Raw genomic sequence first — 23,400 nt, forward strand, 5'->3', positions numbered from 1 at the left:
GCGACAATTCCACTGGGGACGAGTACCTCTGCAGAAGAACTGACAACAGCTGTGCTAAGCAACATTTTCTTATTTTACGCACCAAGACAATGTTACACACCAACAGCTTAGACGGGGACTACCTCTGTACTCAACTAGAGGTTGTCTTGGGAGAGTGCAGTGGCAATGTGGCAGCCTCAGAGTGTAATCCTGTGTGGAGATAGGGGTATTTAATGGTGCAGCATAGGAGTGACACTGATACGGTTATTTAATGGCGGAGTAGAGGAGAGACACTGTAGAAGACAAGTGGGATTAGCAAGGACCTATAATCCTAATCAGAGACCTACTGGAGACAACAGGCCCAGAGGACCACAGGTCTCACACACAGATACAGACACACACACATCAGCACATACACACGTGCACACCCACTCACTATTTCCACATGACAGTCTGTCTCTATCGACAGACTTTCAAAGCACATGAACTAGTGTATGAAACAAAAACATGCTGTACAGTGTTACCTAATACTGTAAATCCTTAAATCAACAGTAAATTCCAGTAAGTAAATAAAGGACAATCATATAGTTTGTGAGGCAAAAACATTATGAACTACAACTTAAAGAGATCAGTCCGAGACGCCTCCTTCCCTCCCTCCCAGTGAGAGGGCCGAGGCAGCCGCCACAGCCAGTAATGAGCAGGCCAGAGACCCATTAAGCTGGAACAGTACTAGGCCCCAATGAAGCCCTGCTCCTAGCTCTCTCACTCTCAGAGTCTCCGTCTGGCTGCTGACTCCAGCACACTGCCCTGAGCACTACAACAACCCTGCTGCCTAGTGCCCAGGCTACACCAACCACAACTCCCCCTTCTTACTGGAACATGAGAGGCTGACTCCCCCACCACACTCTCTGACTCACTGGAGAAAAACTACACTCTTTGCAAGTCTCTTCTCAGGCAGGACCTCACCCTACTAACTACCCCAGGGCTCCATTCTAGCTCTGGCTAGAGAAGGACAAACCCAACAAATTTTCCTGTCCAAATCTAATTTTCCGTCTGTTAAGTCACAACATTCGAAATGTTCCCATTCTGTAAGGTTTTCATTGTCTTTACTTTTTTTTGCACTGTTAAGGATATTCATTTGAGCTGTTGTTTTGTCTTCCTTGTAATTTATTTGAAGGGGATGACTAAAACCCCTGTTGAGCGTATTGTTTAGATGGCGGTGGAATTACACTTGGTGGTAGCTTTGATCTCTGGGTAATGGTGGGCTGTGGAGGGGGACAGGGGGACACCACCCACCGAGAGCTTGCACAGCAAGCAGAGTGGGCAGCAGGAGGGACAGCATGGTCTTCCTGAGGGTCTCGGCAGCACGGGTCAGCCTCGTCAGACACAGCACTGTGGAAACAAACACAGAGGCATGATCCGATTCACTCTGGCCCAATTCATTTAAATATTACATTTCAGACAAGAAATCATCAAAAGAAAGACAGGGGAGTGCAAACAGCTACCGCTCATGTCAACTAAATCAAATGTCAAAATCAAATCAAATTTTATTTGTCACATACACATGGTTAGCAGATGTTAATGCGAGTGTAGCGAAATGCTTGTTGTGTGTCAACATTAAACCAGCGGTTGTGCTGTGGGAAATCCTGCAAGAGAGAGGGAAAGAGAGAGAGACAGAGAGAGAAAGAGAAATAAAAGACAGAGGGAGAGTGAGTGAGTGAGAGAGAGAGAGAGAAAGAGAGAGAGAGCTAGATTGTGACCTGTTGCCACAAGAAAAGTGCAACCATTGAAGAACAAATACCATTGTAAATACAACCCATTTTTATTTTCTCCTTTGTACTTGAACTATTTGCACATAATATGACATTTGAAATATGTTTATTCTTTTGGAACTTTTGTGAGCGTAATGTTGGCAATGTTAACATATGTTTCCCATGCCAATAAAGCCCTTAAATTGAAATTGAATTGATAGAGAGGGACAGATAGGGAGAGAGATAGGGAAGAGCGAGAGAGAGAGAGAGAGAGAGAGAGAGAGCGAGAGAGTAAGAGAGAGTAAGAGAGCAGTACACAGTACTAGGCATTTCTTTCAGGTCATTAGAGCTGAGTGAAGGGAACTTCCATTCTGACAGGAAACAGCCGAGTTATTCGTCTAGTGGCTTCAGGACACCCACCAGTGGGAAAACATTAGAACTCTACTGCCTCCTACCACACAAAACTGTCTCCTGTCTTCCACCACTCTATCAGTGGGAGACGGCAGAGACACTGTGTGTGTGTGTGTCAGGGTTTCCGTTAGCCAGTCATAGCTGGCTTTTGGCCTTAAAAAAAAAATAGAAAAGCCGAAAAATATATTTTTATTTATTTAATCATCTTTGAAATGCAAGAGAAAGGCCATCATATAATATTGCAGTTTAGGAGCAATTTAGATTTTGTCCACTAGATGGCAGACGTGTGCGTGCAAAGTTTCAGAATGATCCAGTGAAGCATTGCAATACTGGACAATATTTTGTTTCAATTCTGCCAAATTGGTCAATTGATGATATGGTAATACAACCTTTAAGTTTACACACTCCCAGGAATGTCATACATGATGGAGCATTAGCTTATACAGTTCACTAACTTTCACACATCTAGATGGCCGGGCAGAGTGGGTATATTTAGTATTTGCTATTTTATTAGGAACCCCATTAGCTGTTGCTAAAGCAGCAGCTACTCTTCCTGGAGCCAGAGACAGCAGAGGTTCAAACTGTAGAACCCAGTTCCTACATTTGAATATAAAACTTGATTTTATCAAACAAAACTACACTACATTTTATCTCTGGGACCCTATGGATGAAAAATCAGAGCAAGATTACTGAATGTAAGTACATTATTTACCTTCAGAGGTGAATGTGTATCAAACTAGTTGCCGTGATAAAAGTTTGTTGTTATTGTGCACTTTCCTCAAACAATAGCATGGTATTTTTTCACTGTAATAGCTAATGTAAATTGGACAGTGTAGTTAGATTAACAAGAATGTAAGCTTTCTGCCCATATAATTGTTTGTTACTTACAACGTCATGCTAATCACATTAGCGCACGTTAGCTCAATCATCCCGGTATAGGGACACCCGTAGTTAACATTTTGTTTTTGGACAATCAAACTCCTCCAGTTTAGATGGACGTCATATTCTATTTGTGTCTCCGATTCTCATAGGCCCATTATATGGACAACGTCACTTTTATTGATCTGTTTGTCGGTGTCAGCAGAGTAAGCTACCCTGTAATTTCTCGTATTAAAAAAGAGTATGCTAATGTCTCCAGTCATATACAGTAAAGTGTAGAAGAAATGCATAAAATGTTTTTTTCCCATGCAATGAAATAAGAAACGTATCGGATATACCCTATAGCCCACGCCTCTAAACTATACGAGCTCAGCCGTGATTAACCGGTATGTTTTGCAAACAGGGATTTAAATTATATTATTAGCCTAAATTATGACTATCCAATCTACTCATCACATTTCAAATATAGTAAGATATTTTACATAAATTTGCAAATGCAATGATGCATGGAATGCTTTATTATAAAGGTGCAGTTTTATGGTGAAAATATGCTTCCCCAAACTTGAAACTCAAGCGCAGTCTATGCATAGGCTTGGGATTTGGCGGTTCGTTAGTCGTGTTGTTGGCTGAGGAAAAGTACATGTGGACAGTAATTCTAACATCTTCAAAGTGTGCGGTAAGAAGGACAAGCGTTATTGCATCCTCGACTTGCATGTTCTGTTAAGATTAAATTCCGTAATCTAAATGTGATTTCTGTCATTCTGAGCACCGTGAGTGGACGCCCTAATCAGGTTACGCACCCAGGTCAGGTAAATGTCTCAAATGTCCAGTAAATTAAAATGCTGCAGGTCAAATGTCTGGTGCCACGTTTTCACAACGGAAACCCTGGATTGTGTGTGTGTGCACTAACAATGACCCACATAAAATTGGGTAAGGAAAATTAGAATAAACACTATAAATGACAGCAGGGGCACAACAATCATGTGAATATAAACTTTTGGGGATACTGTACATAGACGGGACGGGTGGACACTGACCAACTAGTGAAATACTCCCATAAAGCCCCTGAAAGTACATGCAATATTAAAATGAAATACTAAAACTATCCAGTATACTATAATAGCACAGACCTCACAGACTGGACAATACTGATTATGATTAAAAGGATACTGTCTACAAAAATTTAATTATGTGTACAGTTTTTCTATTGCATATTGTGCCAGGTAAACAGAGATCTGTTTCCGCTCTGTTATTTAACTCCTCATTTCCCTTTGGCATATAGTATATCCTGTACTGTATTCTCCCTCAATACTCAAGCCCTCTCCTGCCCGCTATTCTATCTCCCTCCCTTCCTGAATCCTGACACAGCTAGCATACCCTGCTGACAATCCCCAGAGAGAGAGAGAGGCTGTGAGAATAAGGACTATAAGGGGTAATGCCAACTGGGTTCAACATGACGGCATGGTATCAGGTGGCTTGTGGGTAGGCAGGCTACAACATAAGCAGACAGCACAAAAGGGAATGGTACACTAAGAGGTATGGTTAATGCAGCCTTCACCAATGGTGACCAGATTTGTCTGTCCACAAAGATGAAAAGTACTGCTATTAACAACGTTACTGAGATAGAACAAAACGAATCCCCACCAAATACTCCATCATAACCAATGTAAACATAGCCTACCTCTTACAGTTAGAGAGCTAAATGCATTTGTAATACATTAATTACAAACAGTTTCCAACTATCCAGGTTTGTGCATTGCCAAATGTTCCGATTCACATCAACACTGCTATGGTCACCAGCTTAATTCCTTGGCTTAGATGAAAACCTATGATGAAAGACTTTCCATGAAGTCTCCAGATGAGCTCAGCAGAAAGACAGGATGTGGGAAGCAAGGTAACTTCCACACAAAGCTACTTCCATAATAGGACTGTTCCCTGGACCCTGGCTGTCTGTCAGTCTATCTGTCAGTCTCTCTCTGGTCTGGACAGCTGTCCAGCAGGCAGCAGCAGCCAGCCCATAATTAATTTAGCACACTAGGACTAGGGAGCTCACCATCTAGAAATATTTGTCCTGATCACTGGCTTCAAGTTATTCATGGCAAGGCTGATGCATGTGTCATAACATACACTCATGGCATGCATAGAAAACATTACAACAAACAGATGACATACCTAAGAGCTTTTCATAGTCACAAGTCAGATTTCCTGACACACTGTTCAGTTCCTGTATAATTCAGCTATATGAACTCAGACATTCTTGAGTATGACTGGTACACAGTGTGAAAGACACTGTCTGTCGAGGTTGTCTGGTATTCCCATTTTTTGTATTGAATTACACAACGTTATTTCCTTTCCCCCTGTCTACCTTCTACACCAGGACTGGTAAATCCCCCTTTTTCCTCACTCCCTGCACTACCCAGCTTATTTTGGCCAGCTTAATGTCAGAGGTCAGACAGATCAAACTAATTTGACCACACCTGCAGCATGAGACATGCATAAGGCAGGAATTATTTCAGCACACTAACGAGTGCAATAAATCTGTACTCTATCTTCACTCAGAAGATCCATTTACATTTGTTGTGGATATATAGGTTGTGGTATCACATACACAAATGGTATTACCTAAACTTAAGGTGTTTGCTGGAAAAGTCTGATATTGCTCATACTTTTCCCTCCATTTTAAGTATCAAGTATTTCTCTTGTCTTTCCCCAACGTCGGTTATCATTTCCTCTGTCGCCAGCTTAGTATCAAAGATTATCGTATCTCTCCAGGATGCTGTACCTGCCAAGAAAGCCCAGCTGCTCTGCTCTGACAGTCATATGATAGACATCATCAGACCAGTGGTTCTGAAGCCCAGTCCTCTAACGCAGCATTGAACCACTGGTCTGATGATAACTCTACCCTCAAGGAGAAATGAAAAGCAAAGCCTTATATAGAAGTTTAGACATTGAGATATGGGTAAAGAAATTATAATTGCATTGTAACCCTCTGTAAAACAACAATGACATTACATCGGCTTGGTGAATAAACTTTTATTTGATAAAACCGATTCTAAGTGGGGAAAAAGTGACAAAGTAAAAGTACAAATTGTTGCTACAGGGAAATGAATGATAGGGTAGGTACAGTATGTCATTGTTTGGGAGTCACTGAAAGTCCTAGACATCCAGGCAGATTGTGTCATTCTTGGTGGTGGTTACCTGTCATATTCTAGAACAGGGGTTCCCAAACCTTTTCACTCAGGCAGAATGGGGGAACACCCCTATTTGATCTGGACATTTCTAACAAGTTATAAATAGCTCTCTAAGGTCTGCAATGACTGCCATGATAAGAGGAAAACTGCTGATGCACTACCCAATTTCAAAATTGCACCTTGTATTTTCTACTATTAAAACAATCAGGAGTAAGTTGAAAGCTGGACTATGTGCATTAAACGCTCCACAGTTTAAGAACCTCTGTTCTAGAAGACCTTATCATATTTCATAATCCCCCAGGTTGTTTGCCCTGTGTTGCCCTGGGCCTGAACCTTTTTCCCCCTCCCATCTCTGTGATGGGGTAATGCTGCTGTGTGTTCCAAGTTCCAACCACAACGGTCCCAACAAATAGGAGACCACCCACTGGGCACAGATGTCAAATCAAATCAAATTTGATCAGTCACATGCTCCGAATACAACAGGTGTAGTAAACCTTACAGTGAGTCCCTAACCAACAATGCAGTTTTAAAAAAAATACAGATAAGAATAAGAGATAAAAGTAACAAGTAATTAAAGAGCAGCAGTAAAAGAACAATAGCGAGACTATATAGAGGGGGGTACCGATACAGAGTCAATGTGCGGGGGCACCGGTTAGTCGAGGTAGTAGGTAGTAGAGATGAAACGGTATGAAAATTTCATTTCACGATTATAGTGACCAAAATTATCACGGTTATCAGTATTATCCAGGTATTATCCAAATTGTCAAAAAGTACTGATGCACACACTGAAATCATTTCGCCAAGTTTTATACTGAAATCCAACAAACAACAAATAAAATTATTAACACTATGCACTTTTTGTGTGCATAAACATTAAAATAATAACATAAACATTAAAGATGGCACCATGTGGCCATGAGAGGTAAAAGTTTCCCTAGTGCAGCTTTAAATGAATACAACCTTAAGTAAGCAAATCAAATAAACAAACAGCAACTAAAATGAGCAGCACTCACTTTGTAGTGAGGCACGGCAACCTTCCTCAGCCACAGAAAGCCAGGCCTCTCAACAATTTGAAATGGCATCATGTCCTTTGCAATGTAATATGAAAGGGCTGCAGTGAGGTATTGAGCATTTTTTGATGTGGGTGCATAAGCAGCCTGCCTTTTTAAATGCTTGATCGAGTGTGTCACAACTGTAGATGAGGAGCGACCAGTAGCATCGCTGGGTTTGCCTGCTGCACGCCCACTCTGTAAACAAGGGAATAGCAAATGTATTATTATTATTATTATTGGTGTTGTTACATTATAATTATAATTATTCACTTACACACACACAGTCTATCTTCTGTGTTGCATTGAGAATATGCAATGACCCCATGCATAAATACAAATGAGTCTTAAGAAGGCAGTGATAGTAACTGCAACGAGCCCAACAATTGACATAAATAGAGGAGTCTTGAATAGGAGTCTATAGTGTTTCTCCTGTTGGAACACTTTAAACACCAAGTCGACGTCTACCGGATTTGAATTGAACGTAATATTTTGCTAGGGTGACTAAACTACATAACGTGTTATCATGTGCACTGGGCGAAGAGTCCGCAGACTCACAACGCATACATCAGCAGAATAACGTGCAGTGTTTTTACAAGAGTAGGTAACACTGAAAGCTTCAGTTTACATTATTGACAAGCTATTAGCAAGTTAAACAGACAAACCATGACATTTTCCCCCATTCCAAAGTCCCCACATCATGCATTGAGCTAAAAGTTAACTTACCTTGCATTCACTATAAAGTAGTGCGTGGTGGTCACGAAGCTGACTCGAGATTTGAAGTGTTGCCCACTTTCGCAGTGATTTCTTTTGCATGTTCTGCAGACAGGGTGACCATCTTCAATTAAGTTTCCCTCAGCACTCTTGTAAAATCCAAAATACGACCACACTTCCGATTTGATCCTCTTAGAAGGCTGAAAAAACTCCCGAGCACTGTCAATGCCCTCTGCTGTGTTTTTACACAAAACTATTATTTCAATTTCAAAGGGTAATACTAATCGCTGGGAATTTTACTGTGGTTTATCGTGAAACCGGTAACCGTTTCATCCCTAGTAGGTAGAGTTATTAAAGTGACTATGCATAGATGACAACAGAGTAGCAGTGGTGTAAAGAGGGAGAGGGGGGGGGCGATGCATATAGTCTAGGTAATTGACTAAATGTTCAGTAGTCTTATGGCTTGGGGGTAGAAGCTGTTTAGAAGCCTCTTGGACCTATACTTGGCGCTCCGGTACCACTTGCAGTGCGGTAGCAGAGAGAACAGTCTATGACTAGGGTGGCTGGAGTCTTTGACAAATTTTAGGGCCTTCCTCTGACACCACCTGGTATAGAGGTCCTGGATGGTAGGAAGCTTGGCCCCAGTGATGTACTGGGCCACAAGCACTACCCTTTGTTGTGCCTTGCGGTCGGAGGACGAGCAGTTGCCATACCAGGCAGTGATGCACTCGATGGTGCAGCTATAGAACCTTTTGAGGATCTCAGGACCCATGGGGGGGATAAGGATTTGTCGTGCCCTCTTCACGACTGTCTTGGTGTTTTTGGACCATTCTAGTTTGTTGGTGATGTGGAACTTGAAGTGCTCAATCTGCTCCACTACAGCTCTGTCGATGAGAATGGGGGCGTGCTCGGTCCTCCTTTTCCTGTAGTCCACAATCATCTCCTTGGCACCACACGGCCAGGTCTCTGACCTTCTCCCTATAGGCTGTCTCATTGTTGTCTGTGATCAGGCCTACCACTGTTGTGTTGTCTGCAAACTTAATGATGGTGTTGGAGTCGTGCCTGGCCATGCAGTCGTGGGTGAACAGGGAGTACAGGAGGGGCCTGAGCACGCACCCCTGTGGAGCTCCAGTGTTGAGGATCAGTGTGGCAGATGTGTTGCTACCTACCCTCAGCACCAGGGGGCGGCCCGTCAGGAAGTCCAGGATCCAATTGCAGAGGGAGGTGTTTAGTCCCAGGGTCCTTAGCTTAGTGATGAGCTTTGAGGGTACTATGGTGTTGAACGCTGAGCTGTAGTCAATGAATAGCATTCTCACATAAGTGTTCCTTTTGTCCAGGTGGGAAAGTGCAGTGTGTAGTGCAATAGCGATAGCGTCATCTGTGGATCTGTTTTGGCGGTATGCAAATTGGAGTGGGTCTAGGGTTTCTGGGATAATGGTTGATGTGAGCCATTACCAACCTTTCAAAGCACTTTATGGCTACAGACGTGAGTGCTATGGCTCTGTAGTCATTTAGGTAGGTTGCCTTTGTGTTCTTGGGCACAGGGATTATGGTGGTCTGCTTGAAACATGTTGGTCTTACAGACTCAATCAGGGACATCTTCAAAATGTCAGTGAAGACACCTGCCAGTTGGTCAGCACATGCCCGGAGCACACGCCATGGTAATCCGTCTGGCCCCGCAGCCTTGTGTATGTTGACCTGTTTAAAGGTCTTACTCACGTCGGCTACGGAGAGCGTAATCACACAGTCGTCCGGAACAGCTGATGCTCTCGTGCATACCTCAGTGTTGCTTGTCTCGAAGCGAAGTGATTTAGCTCGTCTGGTAGGCACGTGTCACTGGGCAGCTCGCAGCTGTGCTTCCCTTTGTAGTCTGTAATAGTTTGCAAGCCCTGCCACATAAGACGAGCATCGGAGCCGGTGTCGTATGATTCAATCTTAGCCCTGTATTGACGCTTTGTCTGTTTGATGTTTCGTCGCAAGGCATAGCAGGAATTCTTGTAAGCTTCGGGGTTAGAGTTCCGTACCTTGAAAGCGGCAGCTCTACCCTTTAACTCAGTGTGAATGTTGCATGTAATCCATGACTTCTGGTTGGGGTATGTACGTACAGTCACTCGATGCACTTATTGATAAAGCCAGTGACTGATGTGGTGTACTCCTCAATGCCACCGGAAGAATCCCAGAACATGTTCCAGTCTGTGGTAGCAAAACAGTCCTGTAGTTTAGCATCTGCTTCATCTGACCACTTTTTTATAGCCCGAGTCACTGGTGCTTCCTGCTTTAATTTTTGGTTGTTAGCAGGAATCAGGAGGATAGAGTTTTGGTCGGATTTACCAAATGGAGGGCAAGGGAGAGCTTTGTACGCGTCTCTGTGTGGGGGGTACAGGTGATCTAGAATTCTTTTCCCTCTGGTTGCACATTTAACATGTTGATAGAAATCTGGTAGAACTGATTTAAGTTTCCCTTAATGAAAGTGTCTGGCCACTACGAGCGCCGCCTCTGGGTGAGTGGTTTTCTGTTCGCCTCTGGGTGAGTGGTTTTCTGGGTGAGTGATTTCCTTATACAGCTGACTGAGTGCGGTCTTAGTGCCAGCATCTGTCTTTGGTGGTAAATAAACAGCCACGAAAAGTATAGCTGTAAACTCTCTAGGCAAGTAGTGTGGCCTGCAATTTATCACAATATACTCTACTTCAGGCGAGCAAAATCTAGAGACTTCCTTAGATTTCGTGCACCAGCTGTTGTTTACAAATATGCACAGACCGCCCCCCTTGTCTGCTATTCTGTCTTGCCGGTGCAGCATATATCCCACTAGCTGAATATCCATGTTGTCATTCAGCCACGATTCCGTGAAACATATGATATTACAGTTTTAGATGTCCTGTTGGTAGGATATTTGTGATCATACCCCGTCTAATTTATTGTCCAATGATTGCACGTTGGCGAGTAGTATTTACGGTAACGGCAGCTTTCCCAGTCGCCTTCTCCAGGTCCTCTGTCCTCTGTACCTGCATCGCTTCCTCTTGCAAATAACGGGGATGTCAGTCCTGTGGTGTGTTTGGAGAAAATCTTGTGCGTCGTCTCTGTTGTGGAAAAAATCTTTGTCTAATCCGAGGTGAGTGATCGCTGTCCTGAAATCAAGAAGCTCTTTTTTGCCGTAAGATACGGTTGCAGAAACATTATGTACAAAGTAAGTTACAAATAATGCGAAAAAACCCACACATAATAGCACAATTGGTTGGGCGCCCGTAAAACTGCTGCCATTTCTTCTGGCGCCAGTTTCAAGCTTTACAGTCTATAATTAAGTTTGGAGCAGTGGGTGCTCCTCAGAGGAGGAAGGGGAGGTCCATCCTACTGTAACGATCTGAGTGTAGTGGGTGAGGAGTCAAGCGCAGGAAGCAGAGAGTTCAGGTGAGTGCTATTTTAATGCACCGACAAACGGCGAACATAAGCCAACCCTTACGAACACACAGGGCGTAATGAACAAACAAATGCCCCCAAACAGGGGGACTTAAAACGGTCCAGGGAAAACCCTCAAAATGGGAAAAACACAAAACCCATAGACGTGCACACAAGTACACTAAACAGATGGTCACAATAATTAATCCCGCACAAGGAACTCTGCGGGCCGACTGACTAATAAAGCCTACTACCTAATTCAAAACAGGTGCACTCAATCAACACATAAGGAGGGGGAGGAAAATAATCAGTAGCAGCTAGTAGCCTGGCGACGACGACCGCCGAGCGCCACCCGAACGGGAAGGGGAGTGTCCTTCGGTCGGAGTCGTGACACCTACTCAGTGAATTTCAGATAAATAAAAATAGTGAAACATTAAAAAGTTATTATTTTTTAGATACAACTATACTAAATATATTCAAGTTACCAAATTACTGATGAAAACACAATGAAGGTCTACAATAGCCTCATAAGCACTCTCAGGGGTAGCACCACGGTGTAGTCGTAGGACAGCTATTTCCTCCTACTCTGGGTACATTGACTTCAGTACAAAACCTAGGAGGCTTAAGGTTCTCACCACCTTCTATAGACTTACAGTACAGAGTAGGTCGACCGATTAATCGGAATGGCCGATTAATTAGGGCCGATTTCAAGTTTCCGTAACAATCTGAAATCTGTATTTTTGGATACCGATTTGGCCGATTAAATAAAAAATGTACACCTTTATTTAACTTGGCAAGTCAGTTAAGAACACATTCTTATTTTCAATGACGGACTAGGAACAGTGGGTTAACTGCCTGTTCAGGGGAAGAACGACAGATTTTTACCTTGTCAGCTCCGGGATTCAATCTTGCAACCTTACAGTTAACTAGTCCAACTCTCTAACTACCTGCCTCTCATTGCACTCCACAAGGAGCCTGCCTGTTACACGAATGCAGTAAGGAGCCAAGGTAAGTTGCTAGCTAGCATTAAACTTATCTTATAAAAAACAATCAATCAATCATAATCACTAGTTAACAACACATGGATGATGATATTACTAGTTTATCTAGCGTGTCCTGCATTGCATATAATCGATGCAATGCAGGGGGATGATTTAACAAAAGCGCATTTGTGAAAAAAGCACAATCGTTGCATGACTGTACCTAACCATAAACACCATTGCCTTTCTTAAAATCAATACACAGAAGTATATATTTTTTAACCTGCATATTTAGCTAAAAGAAATCCAGGTTAGCAGGCAATATTCGCCAGGTGAAATTGTGTCACTTCTCTTGCGTTCATTGCACGCAGAGTCAGGGTATATGCAACAGTTTGGGCAGCCTGGCTCATTGCGAACTAATTTGCCAGAATATTACGTAATTATGACATAACATTGAAGGTTGTGCAATGTAACAGGAATATTTAGACTTATGGATGCCACCCGTTAGATAAAATACCGAACAGTTCCGTATTTCACTGAAATAATAAACGTTTTGTTTTCTAAATGAGAGTTTCCGGATTCGACCATATTAATGCCCAAAGGCTCGTATTTCAGTGTGTTATTATGTTATAATTAAGTCTATTATTTGATATTTGATAGAGCAGTCTGACTGAGCGATGGTATGTAGCAGCAGGCGTTCATTCGAACAGCACTTTCGTGTGTTTTGCCAGCAGCTCTTCGCAATGCTTATGACTTCAAGCCTATCGATTCCCGAGATTAGGCTGGTGTAACCGATGTGAAATGGCTAGCTAGTTAGCGGGGTGCGCGCTAATAGCGTTTCAATCGTCACTCGCTCTGAGACTTGGAGTAGTTGTTCCCTTGCTCTGCAAGGACCGCGGCTTTTGTGGAGCGATGGGTTACGCTGCTTCGAGGGTGGCTGTTGTCGATGTGTTCCTGGTTCGAGCCCAGGTAGGGGCAAGGAGAGGGACGGAAGCTTATACTGTTACACTGACAATACTAAAGTGCCTATAAGAACATCCAATAGTCGAAGGTATATGAAATACAAACGGTATAGACAGAAATAGTCCTACAAATACTATAACTACAACCTAAAACCTCTTACCTTGGAATATTGAAGTCTCATGTTAAAAGAAACCACCAGCTTTCATATGCTTTCATATGTTAAACAGCCACCACTAACATTGAGTGGCTACTGCCAACACACTGTCAATGACACTGACTCTACTCCAGCCACTTTAATCATGGGAATTGATGGGAAATGATGTAAATATATCACTAGCCACTTTAAACAATGCTACCTTATATAATGTTACTTACCCTACATTGTTCATCTCATATGCATACGTTGATACTGTACTCTATATCATCGACTGCATCCTTATGTAATACATGTATCACTAGCCACTTTAACTATGCCACTTGGTTTACATACTTATCTCATATGTATATACTGTACTCGATATCATCTACTGCATCTTGCCTATGCTGCTCTGTACCATCACTCATTCATATATCCTTATGTACATATTCTTTATCCCCTTACACTGTGTATGACAGTAGTTTTTTTGGGAATTGTTAGTTAGATTACTTGCTCGTTATTACTGCATTGTTGGAACTAGAAGCACAAGCATTTCGCTACACTCGCATTAACATCTGCTAACCATGTGTATGTGACAAATAAAATTTGATTTGATTTGATTTGATGTCCTCATGTTCTGAGCAAGGAACTTAAACGTTAGCTTTTTTTACATGGCACATATTGCACTTTTACTTTCTTCTCTAACACTATGTTTTTGCATTATTTAAACCAAATTGAACATGTTTAATTATTTATTTGAGGCTTCATGGATTTTTATTGATGTATTATGTTACGTTAAAATAAGTGTTCATTCAGTATTGTTGTAATTGTCATTATTACAAATAAATAAATAAAAATCATCCGATTAATCGGAATCTGCTTTTTTTGGTCTTCCAATAATCGGTATCGGCGTTGAAAAATCATAAACGGTCGACCTCTAGTACACAGTTATTATGACAACTTGCGGAGGATGTCCTTCAACCTATCAGAGCTCTTGCAGCATGAACTGACCTGTTGTCCACTCAATCAAAGGATCAGAAAATGAATCTAGTACTGAAATCATAAGCTACTGCTAGCTAGCAGTGCAGTGAAAAAAATGTGGTGAGTAGTTGACTCAAAGAGAGCGATAAAGACAATAGTTGAACAGTTTTGACCAAATTAATTTCTTCAAAAATTAAGAAAGAGCATCAGAGAGAGATACCTATATTTCGTTGTATTTTTTCACCTTCACTTTCACTTACTTAGCTAGCTAATGCAGCTAGCTAGTTTAGCCTACTCAAACACCTGGCTCTAACAGAGCAATGGTATTTATGTTACCTAGCTAGCTATGGCTATCCAACACTGGAACTCTTCCAAGTCAAGGTATGCTTTCGGTTTTGCGGGTTTACTAGTAGCTATGTTGACTGTGACGTTAGCTAATATGGTGACAACGAAGTAGGCTGTGTGTTGCGGTTAGCGGTTATGGTTTGGCTTGGAAAGGTTTTATTGCCTGGTCACAGACAGTTGTTGTGTTGTGCACGGAAGTCCACAAGCAAAGGGAAAAGATGAGAGGAGGAGAGTGGGTAGATGCAAGAAGGAATTATACAATGAGCAAAGTAATGATGCTGTTTGTATGTGGCTGCTATGAAAGTGAACTGTGTGTGTGGGTGATGAGAAGTGTACTCATTCTGCCAATTAAGTTGAAAAACAGTTCTTAAAAGGAAGCAAGTAGAACGAAATGGGGATAAGTCTACCTGAATTTGTCTGTTTCATTTAAGAAGAGATCTAGGTAGGTGCTTTGGTAAAATGTGATATACAAAACCGACATTGGGACATTAACTTACTGAGACTTAAATCAAAGTTACTTAACAGTGTATTAATTGTTAATGAGTTTCTTAAACGAGTCTATTGTCTTTTGTTCGAATAAGATACAGTAGTAGCCATATATCCAATCATGCGGCGTTTCTGCTTCATTCACTCCAGCTGTTGCTTACATCTGCAAGCACAACGGAATGTGCGTGGCTCATTCTCAAAATCAACAGAAAATCGAAACGACGCGTTATTACATGGTTACTACACCACGTTTCACTTAATTTTCTCTGACTGATGTAAATAAAAAATTGTGTGAAAACTTACCATGTTAGGGGAACGCAACTTATGAATCACCAACCATCCAGCGGCAGTGATTTGTTAGACAAAATAAGCGCTAATAGTGTTCCCTTAAAAACCCTTTTGACTTGACAAAGTAATAGTTCGGCGACAGGAATTGAAAAACCTTACATTCAGCAGGATTCATTCGATTCTAAGAAACCACTCCCATACGGTGCTTTGTCCAGTATGATGTCACGCGTACGACAAAAGTGTTTGCCCCACGACCCCCACCACTGGGTAATGTTAACCCTTTATTTAAATGTTGTGTTATTTAACCTTTAATTAACCCTTTAAGTTGAAGGCAAGCATACAGTATATTAAACACCAGTGGTGCTCGTCAATTTTCATATTCTATAATAGTTTGTATATCTCAAATTCTTCATACACAACTATATCGTTTTGAATATATTAAGGCTAATAATAATACGTGTGATACCTTGATTACACATTTTTGTCTGGTGAAGGGTCATATGCTTTGATGAAAATAACAAACTGGATAGGCAATAGTGTTGTATGAACTAGATGCCATTGTTGAACTGGACGTTTGCAATAAATGTCACTACAACAAAGAGAGCTGGTTTTACACTGCAAGAATATTCACTCTTTGTCCCAGACATGAAGGCTGGATAGCTGTGTTGGAAAGAACACCCTGAGCCAATGCATTCAGCAGGAAAAGTAATCTGGGTATTTTGAGACATTAAGGTTTCCTGCTTTTCTCCTCAACAGCTCCTCTGTTATTATTACGTTTTGATACTCCAAGAACACATTAGACACTATCACTTCAAAGGATGTTATTTCGCTACACCCGCAATAACATCTGCTAAATATGTGACCAATACAATTTGATATGATTTGATTTTGATTTGATGGGCTCTGCTGATCTCAGCTGTGTGAGAAATTATGCTGGATGCAAATAATGAACCCTTCTGCACCTAAATGAATAACACAATCTTACATCTGACTCCTGATGCTTCACACCCTCTTGACAAGACCTTGGAGTCCATCACCTTACAAATTGTTACTTTCATTTTCAATATCACATTTAATTGTTATTTCCTAACAACAACAAGGAACATTTTTATTTCAAATTATGTTTTGATAAAAGCCTAAAAATCATTCCGTTTTTTTGTTTAATCTTGGGGGCAAAATGACTCCAGCTGGTAATAATCATGTAAAATATGTTGGAAGTTTGAGGGTTGAAATAATTTGATAATGGCATAGAAGAGTTGGAAAGTTTGGAAAGTAGGCTTTGCGGCCCAATAACTGACCTAATGTGCAACAAGGGGTGTGGAGGGTCTTGAAATTGCTGTAGAAAATGTATAGTAAGTTAGAATTGCTACATCTACATTGCAGTTGTTGCATTTTGCTTCAGAAAGGACCGTGATAGCAGATAAATTATACATTCGCCATCAGATTTGCCATCAATGCTCCTTATGGGACACATCACTGCACTCTATACTCCACTGTAATCTGGTCATCTCTGTGTATCTGTCACAAGACACACTGTTTGATGCTTATTTATAAAAATCCTTTTAGGCCTCACTCCCCCATATCTGAGATATCTGCTGTAGACTTCATCCTCCACACACAACACCCGTTCTGCCAGTCACATTCTGTTAAAGGTTCCCAAAGCACACACATCCCTGGGTCGCTCTGCAACAAACAAGCTGCAACAACAAATGAGCTGCGACAAACACTCAAACTAGGCGGTTTTATCTCAATCTCTTCATTCAATCATGTTCAGTTGACAGTTGTGGCTGCTTTGTGTGATGTATTGTTATATCTACCTTCTTGCCCTTTGTGCTATTGTCTCTTCCCAATAATGTGTGTACCATGTTTTGTGCTGCTACCATGTTGGGTTGCTACCATGTTGTTGTTATGTTGTGTTGCTACCATGCTGTGTTGCTGCCTTGCTATGTTGTTGTCATAGGTCTCTCTTTATGTAGTGTTGTGTTGTCTCTCTTGTTGTGATGTGTGTTTTGTCCTATATTTATATTGTATTAATTTTTTTTTTAAATCCCAGGCTCGTCCCCACAGGAGGCCGTCATTGTAAATAAGAATTTGTAAATAAGAACTTAACTGACTTGCCTAGTTAAATAAAGGTTCCATAAAATAAAAAATACATTGTTGCCATGTATATTCCATTACTTCCGCTTTGGTCAGCGTGATTGTGGACCACGTGAATAACACGGAAGCAGATCGTGTCAACAAAGCAAATCGTGAGTCTGCAGTACAATTTTGCAATGAGTTTCATGTAAATCCATTCGTGGATTTTATACGTTTTAGTGGATGCCATACGAACGTTATTTTTGAAAACTTCATCCAAACGGTCTTTACTTGCTAAAAATGTTCATGCCTAATGTTAGTGGCATTATAGAAGCGATAGCTAGCTTGCTAGCTTAATGGCTAATAGCTAACGTTAGCTGTGCATATCAGAAGATTAGACATTACTTATCCAAACTTTAGCTAGTTTTAGATTCGTGAATGTGGTGCTGACTTCACTACGTTACCAATATAGATTGTCGTTGTTCCTGTCTAGCAACAACTCATGATGTCGGAGTGGCACCTGTCATTGAAGCTGGTGGATCAGCCCAAATCCACCTTCCACTTCCCTGAGACGATGCCTGGAGACGTGTCTCCCGGCGGGTACCGAGTCTCTACTCTGAAACAGCTCGTTGCAGCACAGCTTCCTGATTCCCTACCGGACCCCGAACTCATAGGTTTGCATTGCATAAGTGAACAACTCACATGTCAACTAACTTAGCTAACTTCTGTACTGTATTTATGATTTGTGTCTAAAAGTTTTTTATTTATTTCATATGTCAGAGCTGGTACACTGTGGTCGCAAGTTGAAGGACGACCTGACTTTAGACTCCTGTGGGATCCAGCCTGGATCCACCCTGCACATCCTCAAAAGGACCTGGCCTGAACCAGAAATCAATCCAGGTGCGTTTTGGCAGACTAACTCTAACACTCTTAGAAGCGCCATGTCACTAGACATTTTCATGTATAAGGTTACTTCTATAAAGAACCATAGTAATTTATCTATCCTGTCTTTCTCCCTTTGTCTGTAGAGCCAGTGAACAGGACGACTGCAGCCAGGGAGTTCCGTGTGCTGCAGGCAGCCCTCCACTCCAACTCCACCTACAGAGACTCGGTAATAACATTGTTATGGTGTTGCAAATGAAAACGTCGGGTCCAAAACAATTGACAACCTTGAGGGTAGCCTAGTGGTTAGAGCGTTGGACTAGTAACCGGAAGGTTGCAAGTTCAAACCCCCGAGCTGACAAGGTCCAAATCTGTCGTTCTGCCCCTGAACAGGCAGTTAACCCACTGTTCCTAGGCCGTAATTGAAAATAAGAATTTGTTCTTAACTGACTTGCCTAGTTAAATAAAGGTAATATAAATAAAATGAGCAATAATTAATTTATAAAATACACTGAACAAAAATATAAACACAACATGAGCTGAAATAAAAGATCCCAGAAATGTTCCATATGCACAAAAAGCTTATTCCTCAAATGTTGTGAACAAATTTGTTTACATCCCTGTTAGTGAGCATTTCTCCTTTGCCAAGATAATCCATCCACCTGACAGGTGTGGCATGTCAAGAAGCTGATTAAACAGCATGATCATTACACAGGTGCACCTTGTGCTGGGGACAATAAATGGCCACTCTAAAGTGTGCAGTTGTCACAAAACCCAATCCGACATAATGCTCTGCCCCATATCGCAAGGATCTGTACACAATTCCTGAAAGCTGAAAATGTCCCAGTTCTTTCATGGCCTGCATACTCACCAGACATGTCACCCATTGAGCATGTTTGGGATACTCTCGATCGACGTGTAAGACAGTGTGTTCCAGTTCCCGCCAATATCCAGCAACTTCGCACAATCATTGAAGAGGAGTGAGACAACATTCCACAAGCCACAATCAACAACCTGATCAACTCTGTGTTACGCTGCATGAGGCAAATGGTGGTCACGCCAGATAGTGACTGGTTTTCTGAGCCAAGCCCCTACCTTTTTTTAAGATATCTGTGACGAACAGATGCATATCTGTATTACCAGTCATATAAAATCCATAAACTCATTAGGCTCTGATCTATTTCAATTGACTAATGTCCTTATATGAACTGTAACTCAGTCAAATCTTTGAAATTGTTGAGTGTTGGGTTTATATTTTTGTTCAGTATAAATAATTAAAATACTGAGCTATATTTTATGCTCAAAAGAATGGTAAAGTTATATTATTTTATACAAATACAATTGGTCAGAGAAAGATAGTTTGTTGAATTAGTTATACTTTTTTCTCTCAAAAGGTAGTGTCCAAAATTATTGACACCCCTAAAAATTGTTATAAATAAAGTAGTCAAAGGTGTAGTATTTGGTCCCATATTCCTATCTCGCAATGACTATATCAAGCTTGTGACTATACACACGTGTTTAATGCATTTGCAGTTTGTTTTGGTTGTGTTTTAGAGTATTTTGTGCCCATTTGCAATGAATGGTAAATAATGTATTGTGTCATTATGAGTCACTTTTTTATTGTAAATAAGAATAGAATATGTTTCTAAACACCTCTACATTAATGGGATTATACCATGATTACAGATAATCCTGAATGAATTGTGAATTGTTATGAGTGAGAAAGTTGCATAGGGTCAAAGATCCTACCTCCAAAACATGCTAACCTCTCACCATTACCAATAACAGGGGAGGTTAGCATGTCTTGGGGGTAAGATCTTTGACCCTCTGTAAATCTCACTCATCATTTTTCATGATTGTTACTTAAATAAGAATATATTTATCTAGGCAATTGTATTAGTACAAAACAATATAATTTCACCATTTTTTATTTATCATACAATATAGCTCAGTATTTGAATGATTTACTTTATATTATTGCTCTTTTTTATCAATGGTGTCAATAATTTCGGACCCCACTGTATATAACTTAATTTGCTTCCCCAGGTGTTTAAGATGCTGACTAATAAGGAGTCTCTAGATCAGATCATTGTGGCCACGCCAGGGCTGAGATCTGACCCGGTAGCGCTAGGCAAGTACTGATTAGCTCTGCCCGTTATGACATGACATCATCCTAACCATGTCACCATGGAGGTTATGTCTGACAATGCTATTCTTCTGAATCATGCAGGAGTGCTCCAAGACAAAGATCTATTTGTGCAATTCACAGACCCTAACATGCTGGATGTGTAAGTGTTTTTGTTCCATATACTGTAGAATGACTTTGTCATCCCATGTTGTGAATGAGTAACTATACTGTGGATTTGTAACATTAGGGATAATACAAAGTATTACATGTTTTGCTTTGCAGGTTGATCAGTTCTCACCCAGCCTTGGTCAATGCCATCATCCTGGTCCTCCACTCAGTGGCTGGCAGCATGCCTGCTCAGTCCAGCGCCAGCTCCTCCCGCAATGTCTCCTCCAGCTCCTACAGTGACATGCCAGGTGAGTATCACACTGGTGGACACTACAGGGTCGTGTTCAATAGGGCAGATCATTAAAAAAATGGTTTGCAACGGGAAACAAAAATCTCTGATCTTATTGGACAAGGTTAAGGTAGCACCTATCTGTTTCATCCTTTTTCAAAACGTTTAGTCCCTACTGAACACGACACAGTAATGGCCACATCAGTCTGTCATTCACCATCACAAATACTGGAACATGTATGACATTTGCTTTGTCTTGTCTGCAGGAGGGTTTATGTTTGAGGGCATGTCTGATGACGATGAAGATTTCCAATCGGTGAGTCAATCTAGCTGGATTGAGATTTAAATGTAAATATAGATGGAGTATAGCTAACACCATTGCTATGTGTCTAACTAGGGAAATCCGGCAGGCCCATCCAACCGAACCGGGGGCCCAGCAGGAATGCGGCCAGTGTCCCTTGGCCATAGTGGAGCTACAGGCCCTCGACCCATAACACAGAGTGAGCTGGCCACTGCCCTGGCCCTGGCCAGTACTCCTGAGAGCAGTGCTGTTACTCCCACTGCAGGGGCTCAGGTAAAGAATGGCCCATAATCCTCCCTCAACACATACAAACACACTCCTCTACCAGTGACACAGAACAGACACTTTCGCTTCTAGCTGCGTGCCCTTTGTTCTGTGTTGCAGCAGGACCCCTCATCTGGAGTGCCTCCCATGCCAGCAGGGACTCCTGTCAGCAATGACCTTTTCAGCCAGGCGCTGCAGCAGGCTCTACAGGCCTCCAGCATGTCCGGCATGTCCTCTCTGCAGGTCAGTCTCTTCTCCTTTCCCCCTCTCCTCTACTCTCTCATTCTCTCCTTTCCCTCTCCTCTCACTTTGCTACAGGAGCCGCGAGGACAGACCAGATCCACAGGTCTCGACCTTTAAAGGACAACACTGTGGATAGAAGCTGTGCTGTTAATCATAATGCCTGGAGCAATGGCACTCGCTGCGTTTCTATTTGGTCTCTCTCTAGCTGGAGTAATGACAGCCTAAACCTCAATGTCTCTGACTGTCTGTTTGCCAGTAGTTTTAAGGCTAGCTTTGTTCTACTGTCTTATAGGGGCGTTGGCAGTCCCAGCTGCAGCAGCTGAGAGACATGGGGATCCAGGATGAGGAGCTGATGTTACGGGCGCTGCAGGCTACAGACGGGGACATCCAGTCAGCTCTGGAGCTCATCTTCGCTGGAGGACCAGGACTCTGAGCCAAGCCAGGGCCCTGAGAGAGGAGAGTGCAGGGGGAAACGTCTCTACACAGACCCAAGCTGATGGCTCTGGTCATTCTGCCATTAGGTTGTGATATGGACACTTATATGGACACAATGCTTCAGACATGAAGACCTCATTACTACACCTCTACCCTTTCATACACAGCCTAAATGTAACAACCTTTAAATGGCTGGCAAAACATTTATTTCTTATTTTTGTTTTGGACTTGTAATAAAGATAAACATGTACCTTATCTACCCCTGAATCTGACTGACTCATTTAAAGGAGGGTTGGTGTTTGCCCCTGAAGGCTTTAATCTCATCGCGGTGTGAATACATACATCATCAAAGAGGGCTGTGTTCTACCAGAAATCTTTGTTTTGTTTCAGACACTAACATTGACTCAGATCTGCTATAAAATATGCATTGGAAGAAAGCAGTGTTGAGACTACCCCTTGGGTCTAACTGTAATTCATACAGTTGTACACTAGGTGGCAATGTATAACCACTTACCATAGTTCCTTCAAAATTCCATTCAATAGAGAAATAAGGAGTAGAAATTTGACAAATATGGCTAGCTAATGTTTGAACTGATTCTGAAACTGTTTCAGTTGGTCTGCCAGATCAATAAACACATAATACAAATACTATTTGACTTTTGTGGTTTTATATCATTCTAAGCTCATCCAACAGTTATAAGATTTATTACATGTTTACTCTTAACAGCTGACATTATGCAAACATTGTACTGTAGAAGGATGTTATTGTGTCTGAGCTGAACATGGTCTCTACAAGCAAATGGGCTTGCTCTTTATTCAAATGGGTTTGCTCTTTAAATGACCAGACCCATTTTGTGAACTGGTTTGTCTCATTGTCTCCCATTGGGGTGCTGTGGAAGAAGATGACAAATTGTGTGCCACCTCACCCTACCATTCTCAATCTTCAGTAATTGCCCTGCTTAGTTTTAGAACTGCGTCTTGGTGCATGCGGCTGCTCAATCAGTGAACGGCCTTTTCATGAGCGCAGCACCCAAACAGTGCTTTGTGTCTTTCCCGTCCCAATTACCATTTTACATGCCATGCACACCTGCTGGCAATTTCCCTCTGAATATCTCCTACAGAGTTTCA

At 41.7% G+C, this 23,400-nt stretch overlaps 2 protein-coding genes across 6 annotated transcripts in view; one reads left to right on the top strand and one right to left on the bottom strand.

Annotated features, from left to right (window-relative positions):
- Positions 1–15,747, bottom strand: part of LOC112235734 (CD276 antigen-like) — a 78,569-nt gene extending 62,822 nt beyond the window's left edge. For 2 of the 4 annotated variants that reach the window (XM_024404243.2, XM_024404244.2), the window contains exons 1-2: positions 7,225–7,353; positions 1,276–1,371 (exon numbers count right to left, since the gene is read on the bottom strand). In XM_024404243.2, the coding sequence (XP_024260011.1) occupies positions 1,276–1,371; position 7,225 (97 nt within the window). In that variant the 5' untranslated portion in view covers positions 7,226–7,353. Of the gene's footprint in view, positions 1–1,275; positions 1,372–7,224; positions 7,354–15,561 lie in introns of those variants that run through there. The other 2 variants (XM_024404245.1, XM_024404242.2) reach the window with 2 other exon arrangements.
- A 1,951-nt stretch (positions 15,748–17,698) lies between these two features.
- Positions 17,699–22,527, top strand: LOC112235735 (ubiquitin-like protein 7). Of its 2 annotated transcripts, none has more exons than XM_024404248.2 (11): positions 17,699–17,795; positions 18,116–18,296; positions 18,403–18,522; positions 18,651–18,733; positions 20,551–20,635; positions 20,735–20,792; positions 20,915–21,048; positions 21,296–21,345; positions 21,427–21,603; positions 21,715–21,837; positions 22,130–22,527. In XM_024404248.2, the coding sequence occupies exons 2-11, from the start codon at positions 18,125–18,127 to the stop codon at positions 22,268–22,270; spliced, it is 1,143 nt and encodes a 380-aa protein (XP_024260016.1). In that variant the 5' UTR covers positions 17,699–17,795; positions 18,116–18,124; the 3' UTR covers positions 22,271–22,527. The 2 variants fall into 2 exon arrangements, with proteins under 2 accessions (XP_024260016.1, XP_024260017.1); XM_024404249.2 differs by having other exon boundaries at positions 21,718–21,837.
- The last annotated feature ends 873 nt before the right edge of the window (positions 22,528–23,400 follow it).

The sequence above is a fragment of the Oncorhynchus tshawytscha genome, linkage group LG04 (genome assembly GCF_018296145.1).
Source record: "Oncorhynchus tshawytscha isolate Ot180627B linkage group LG04, Otsh_v2.0, whole genome shotgun sequence".
Lineage (NCBI taxonomy): Eukaryota > Metazoa > Chordata > Actinopteri > Salmoniformes > Salmonidae > Oncorhynchus > Oncorhynchus tshawytscha.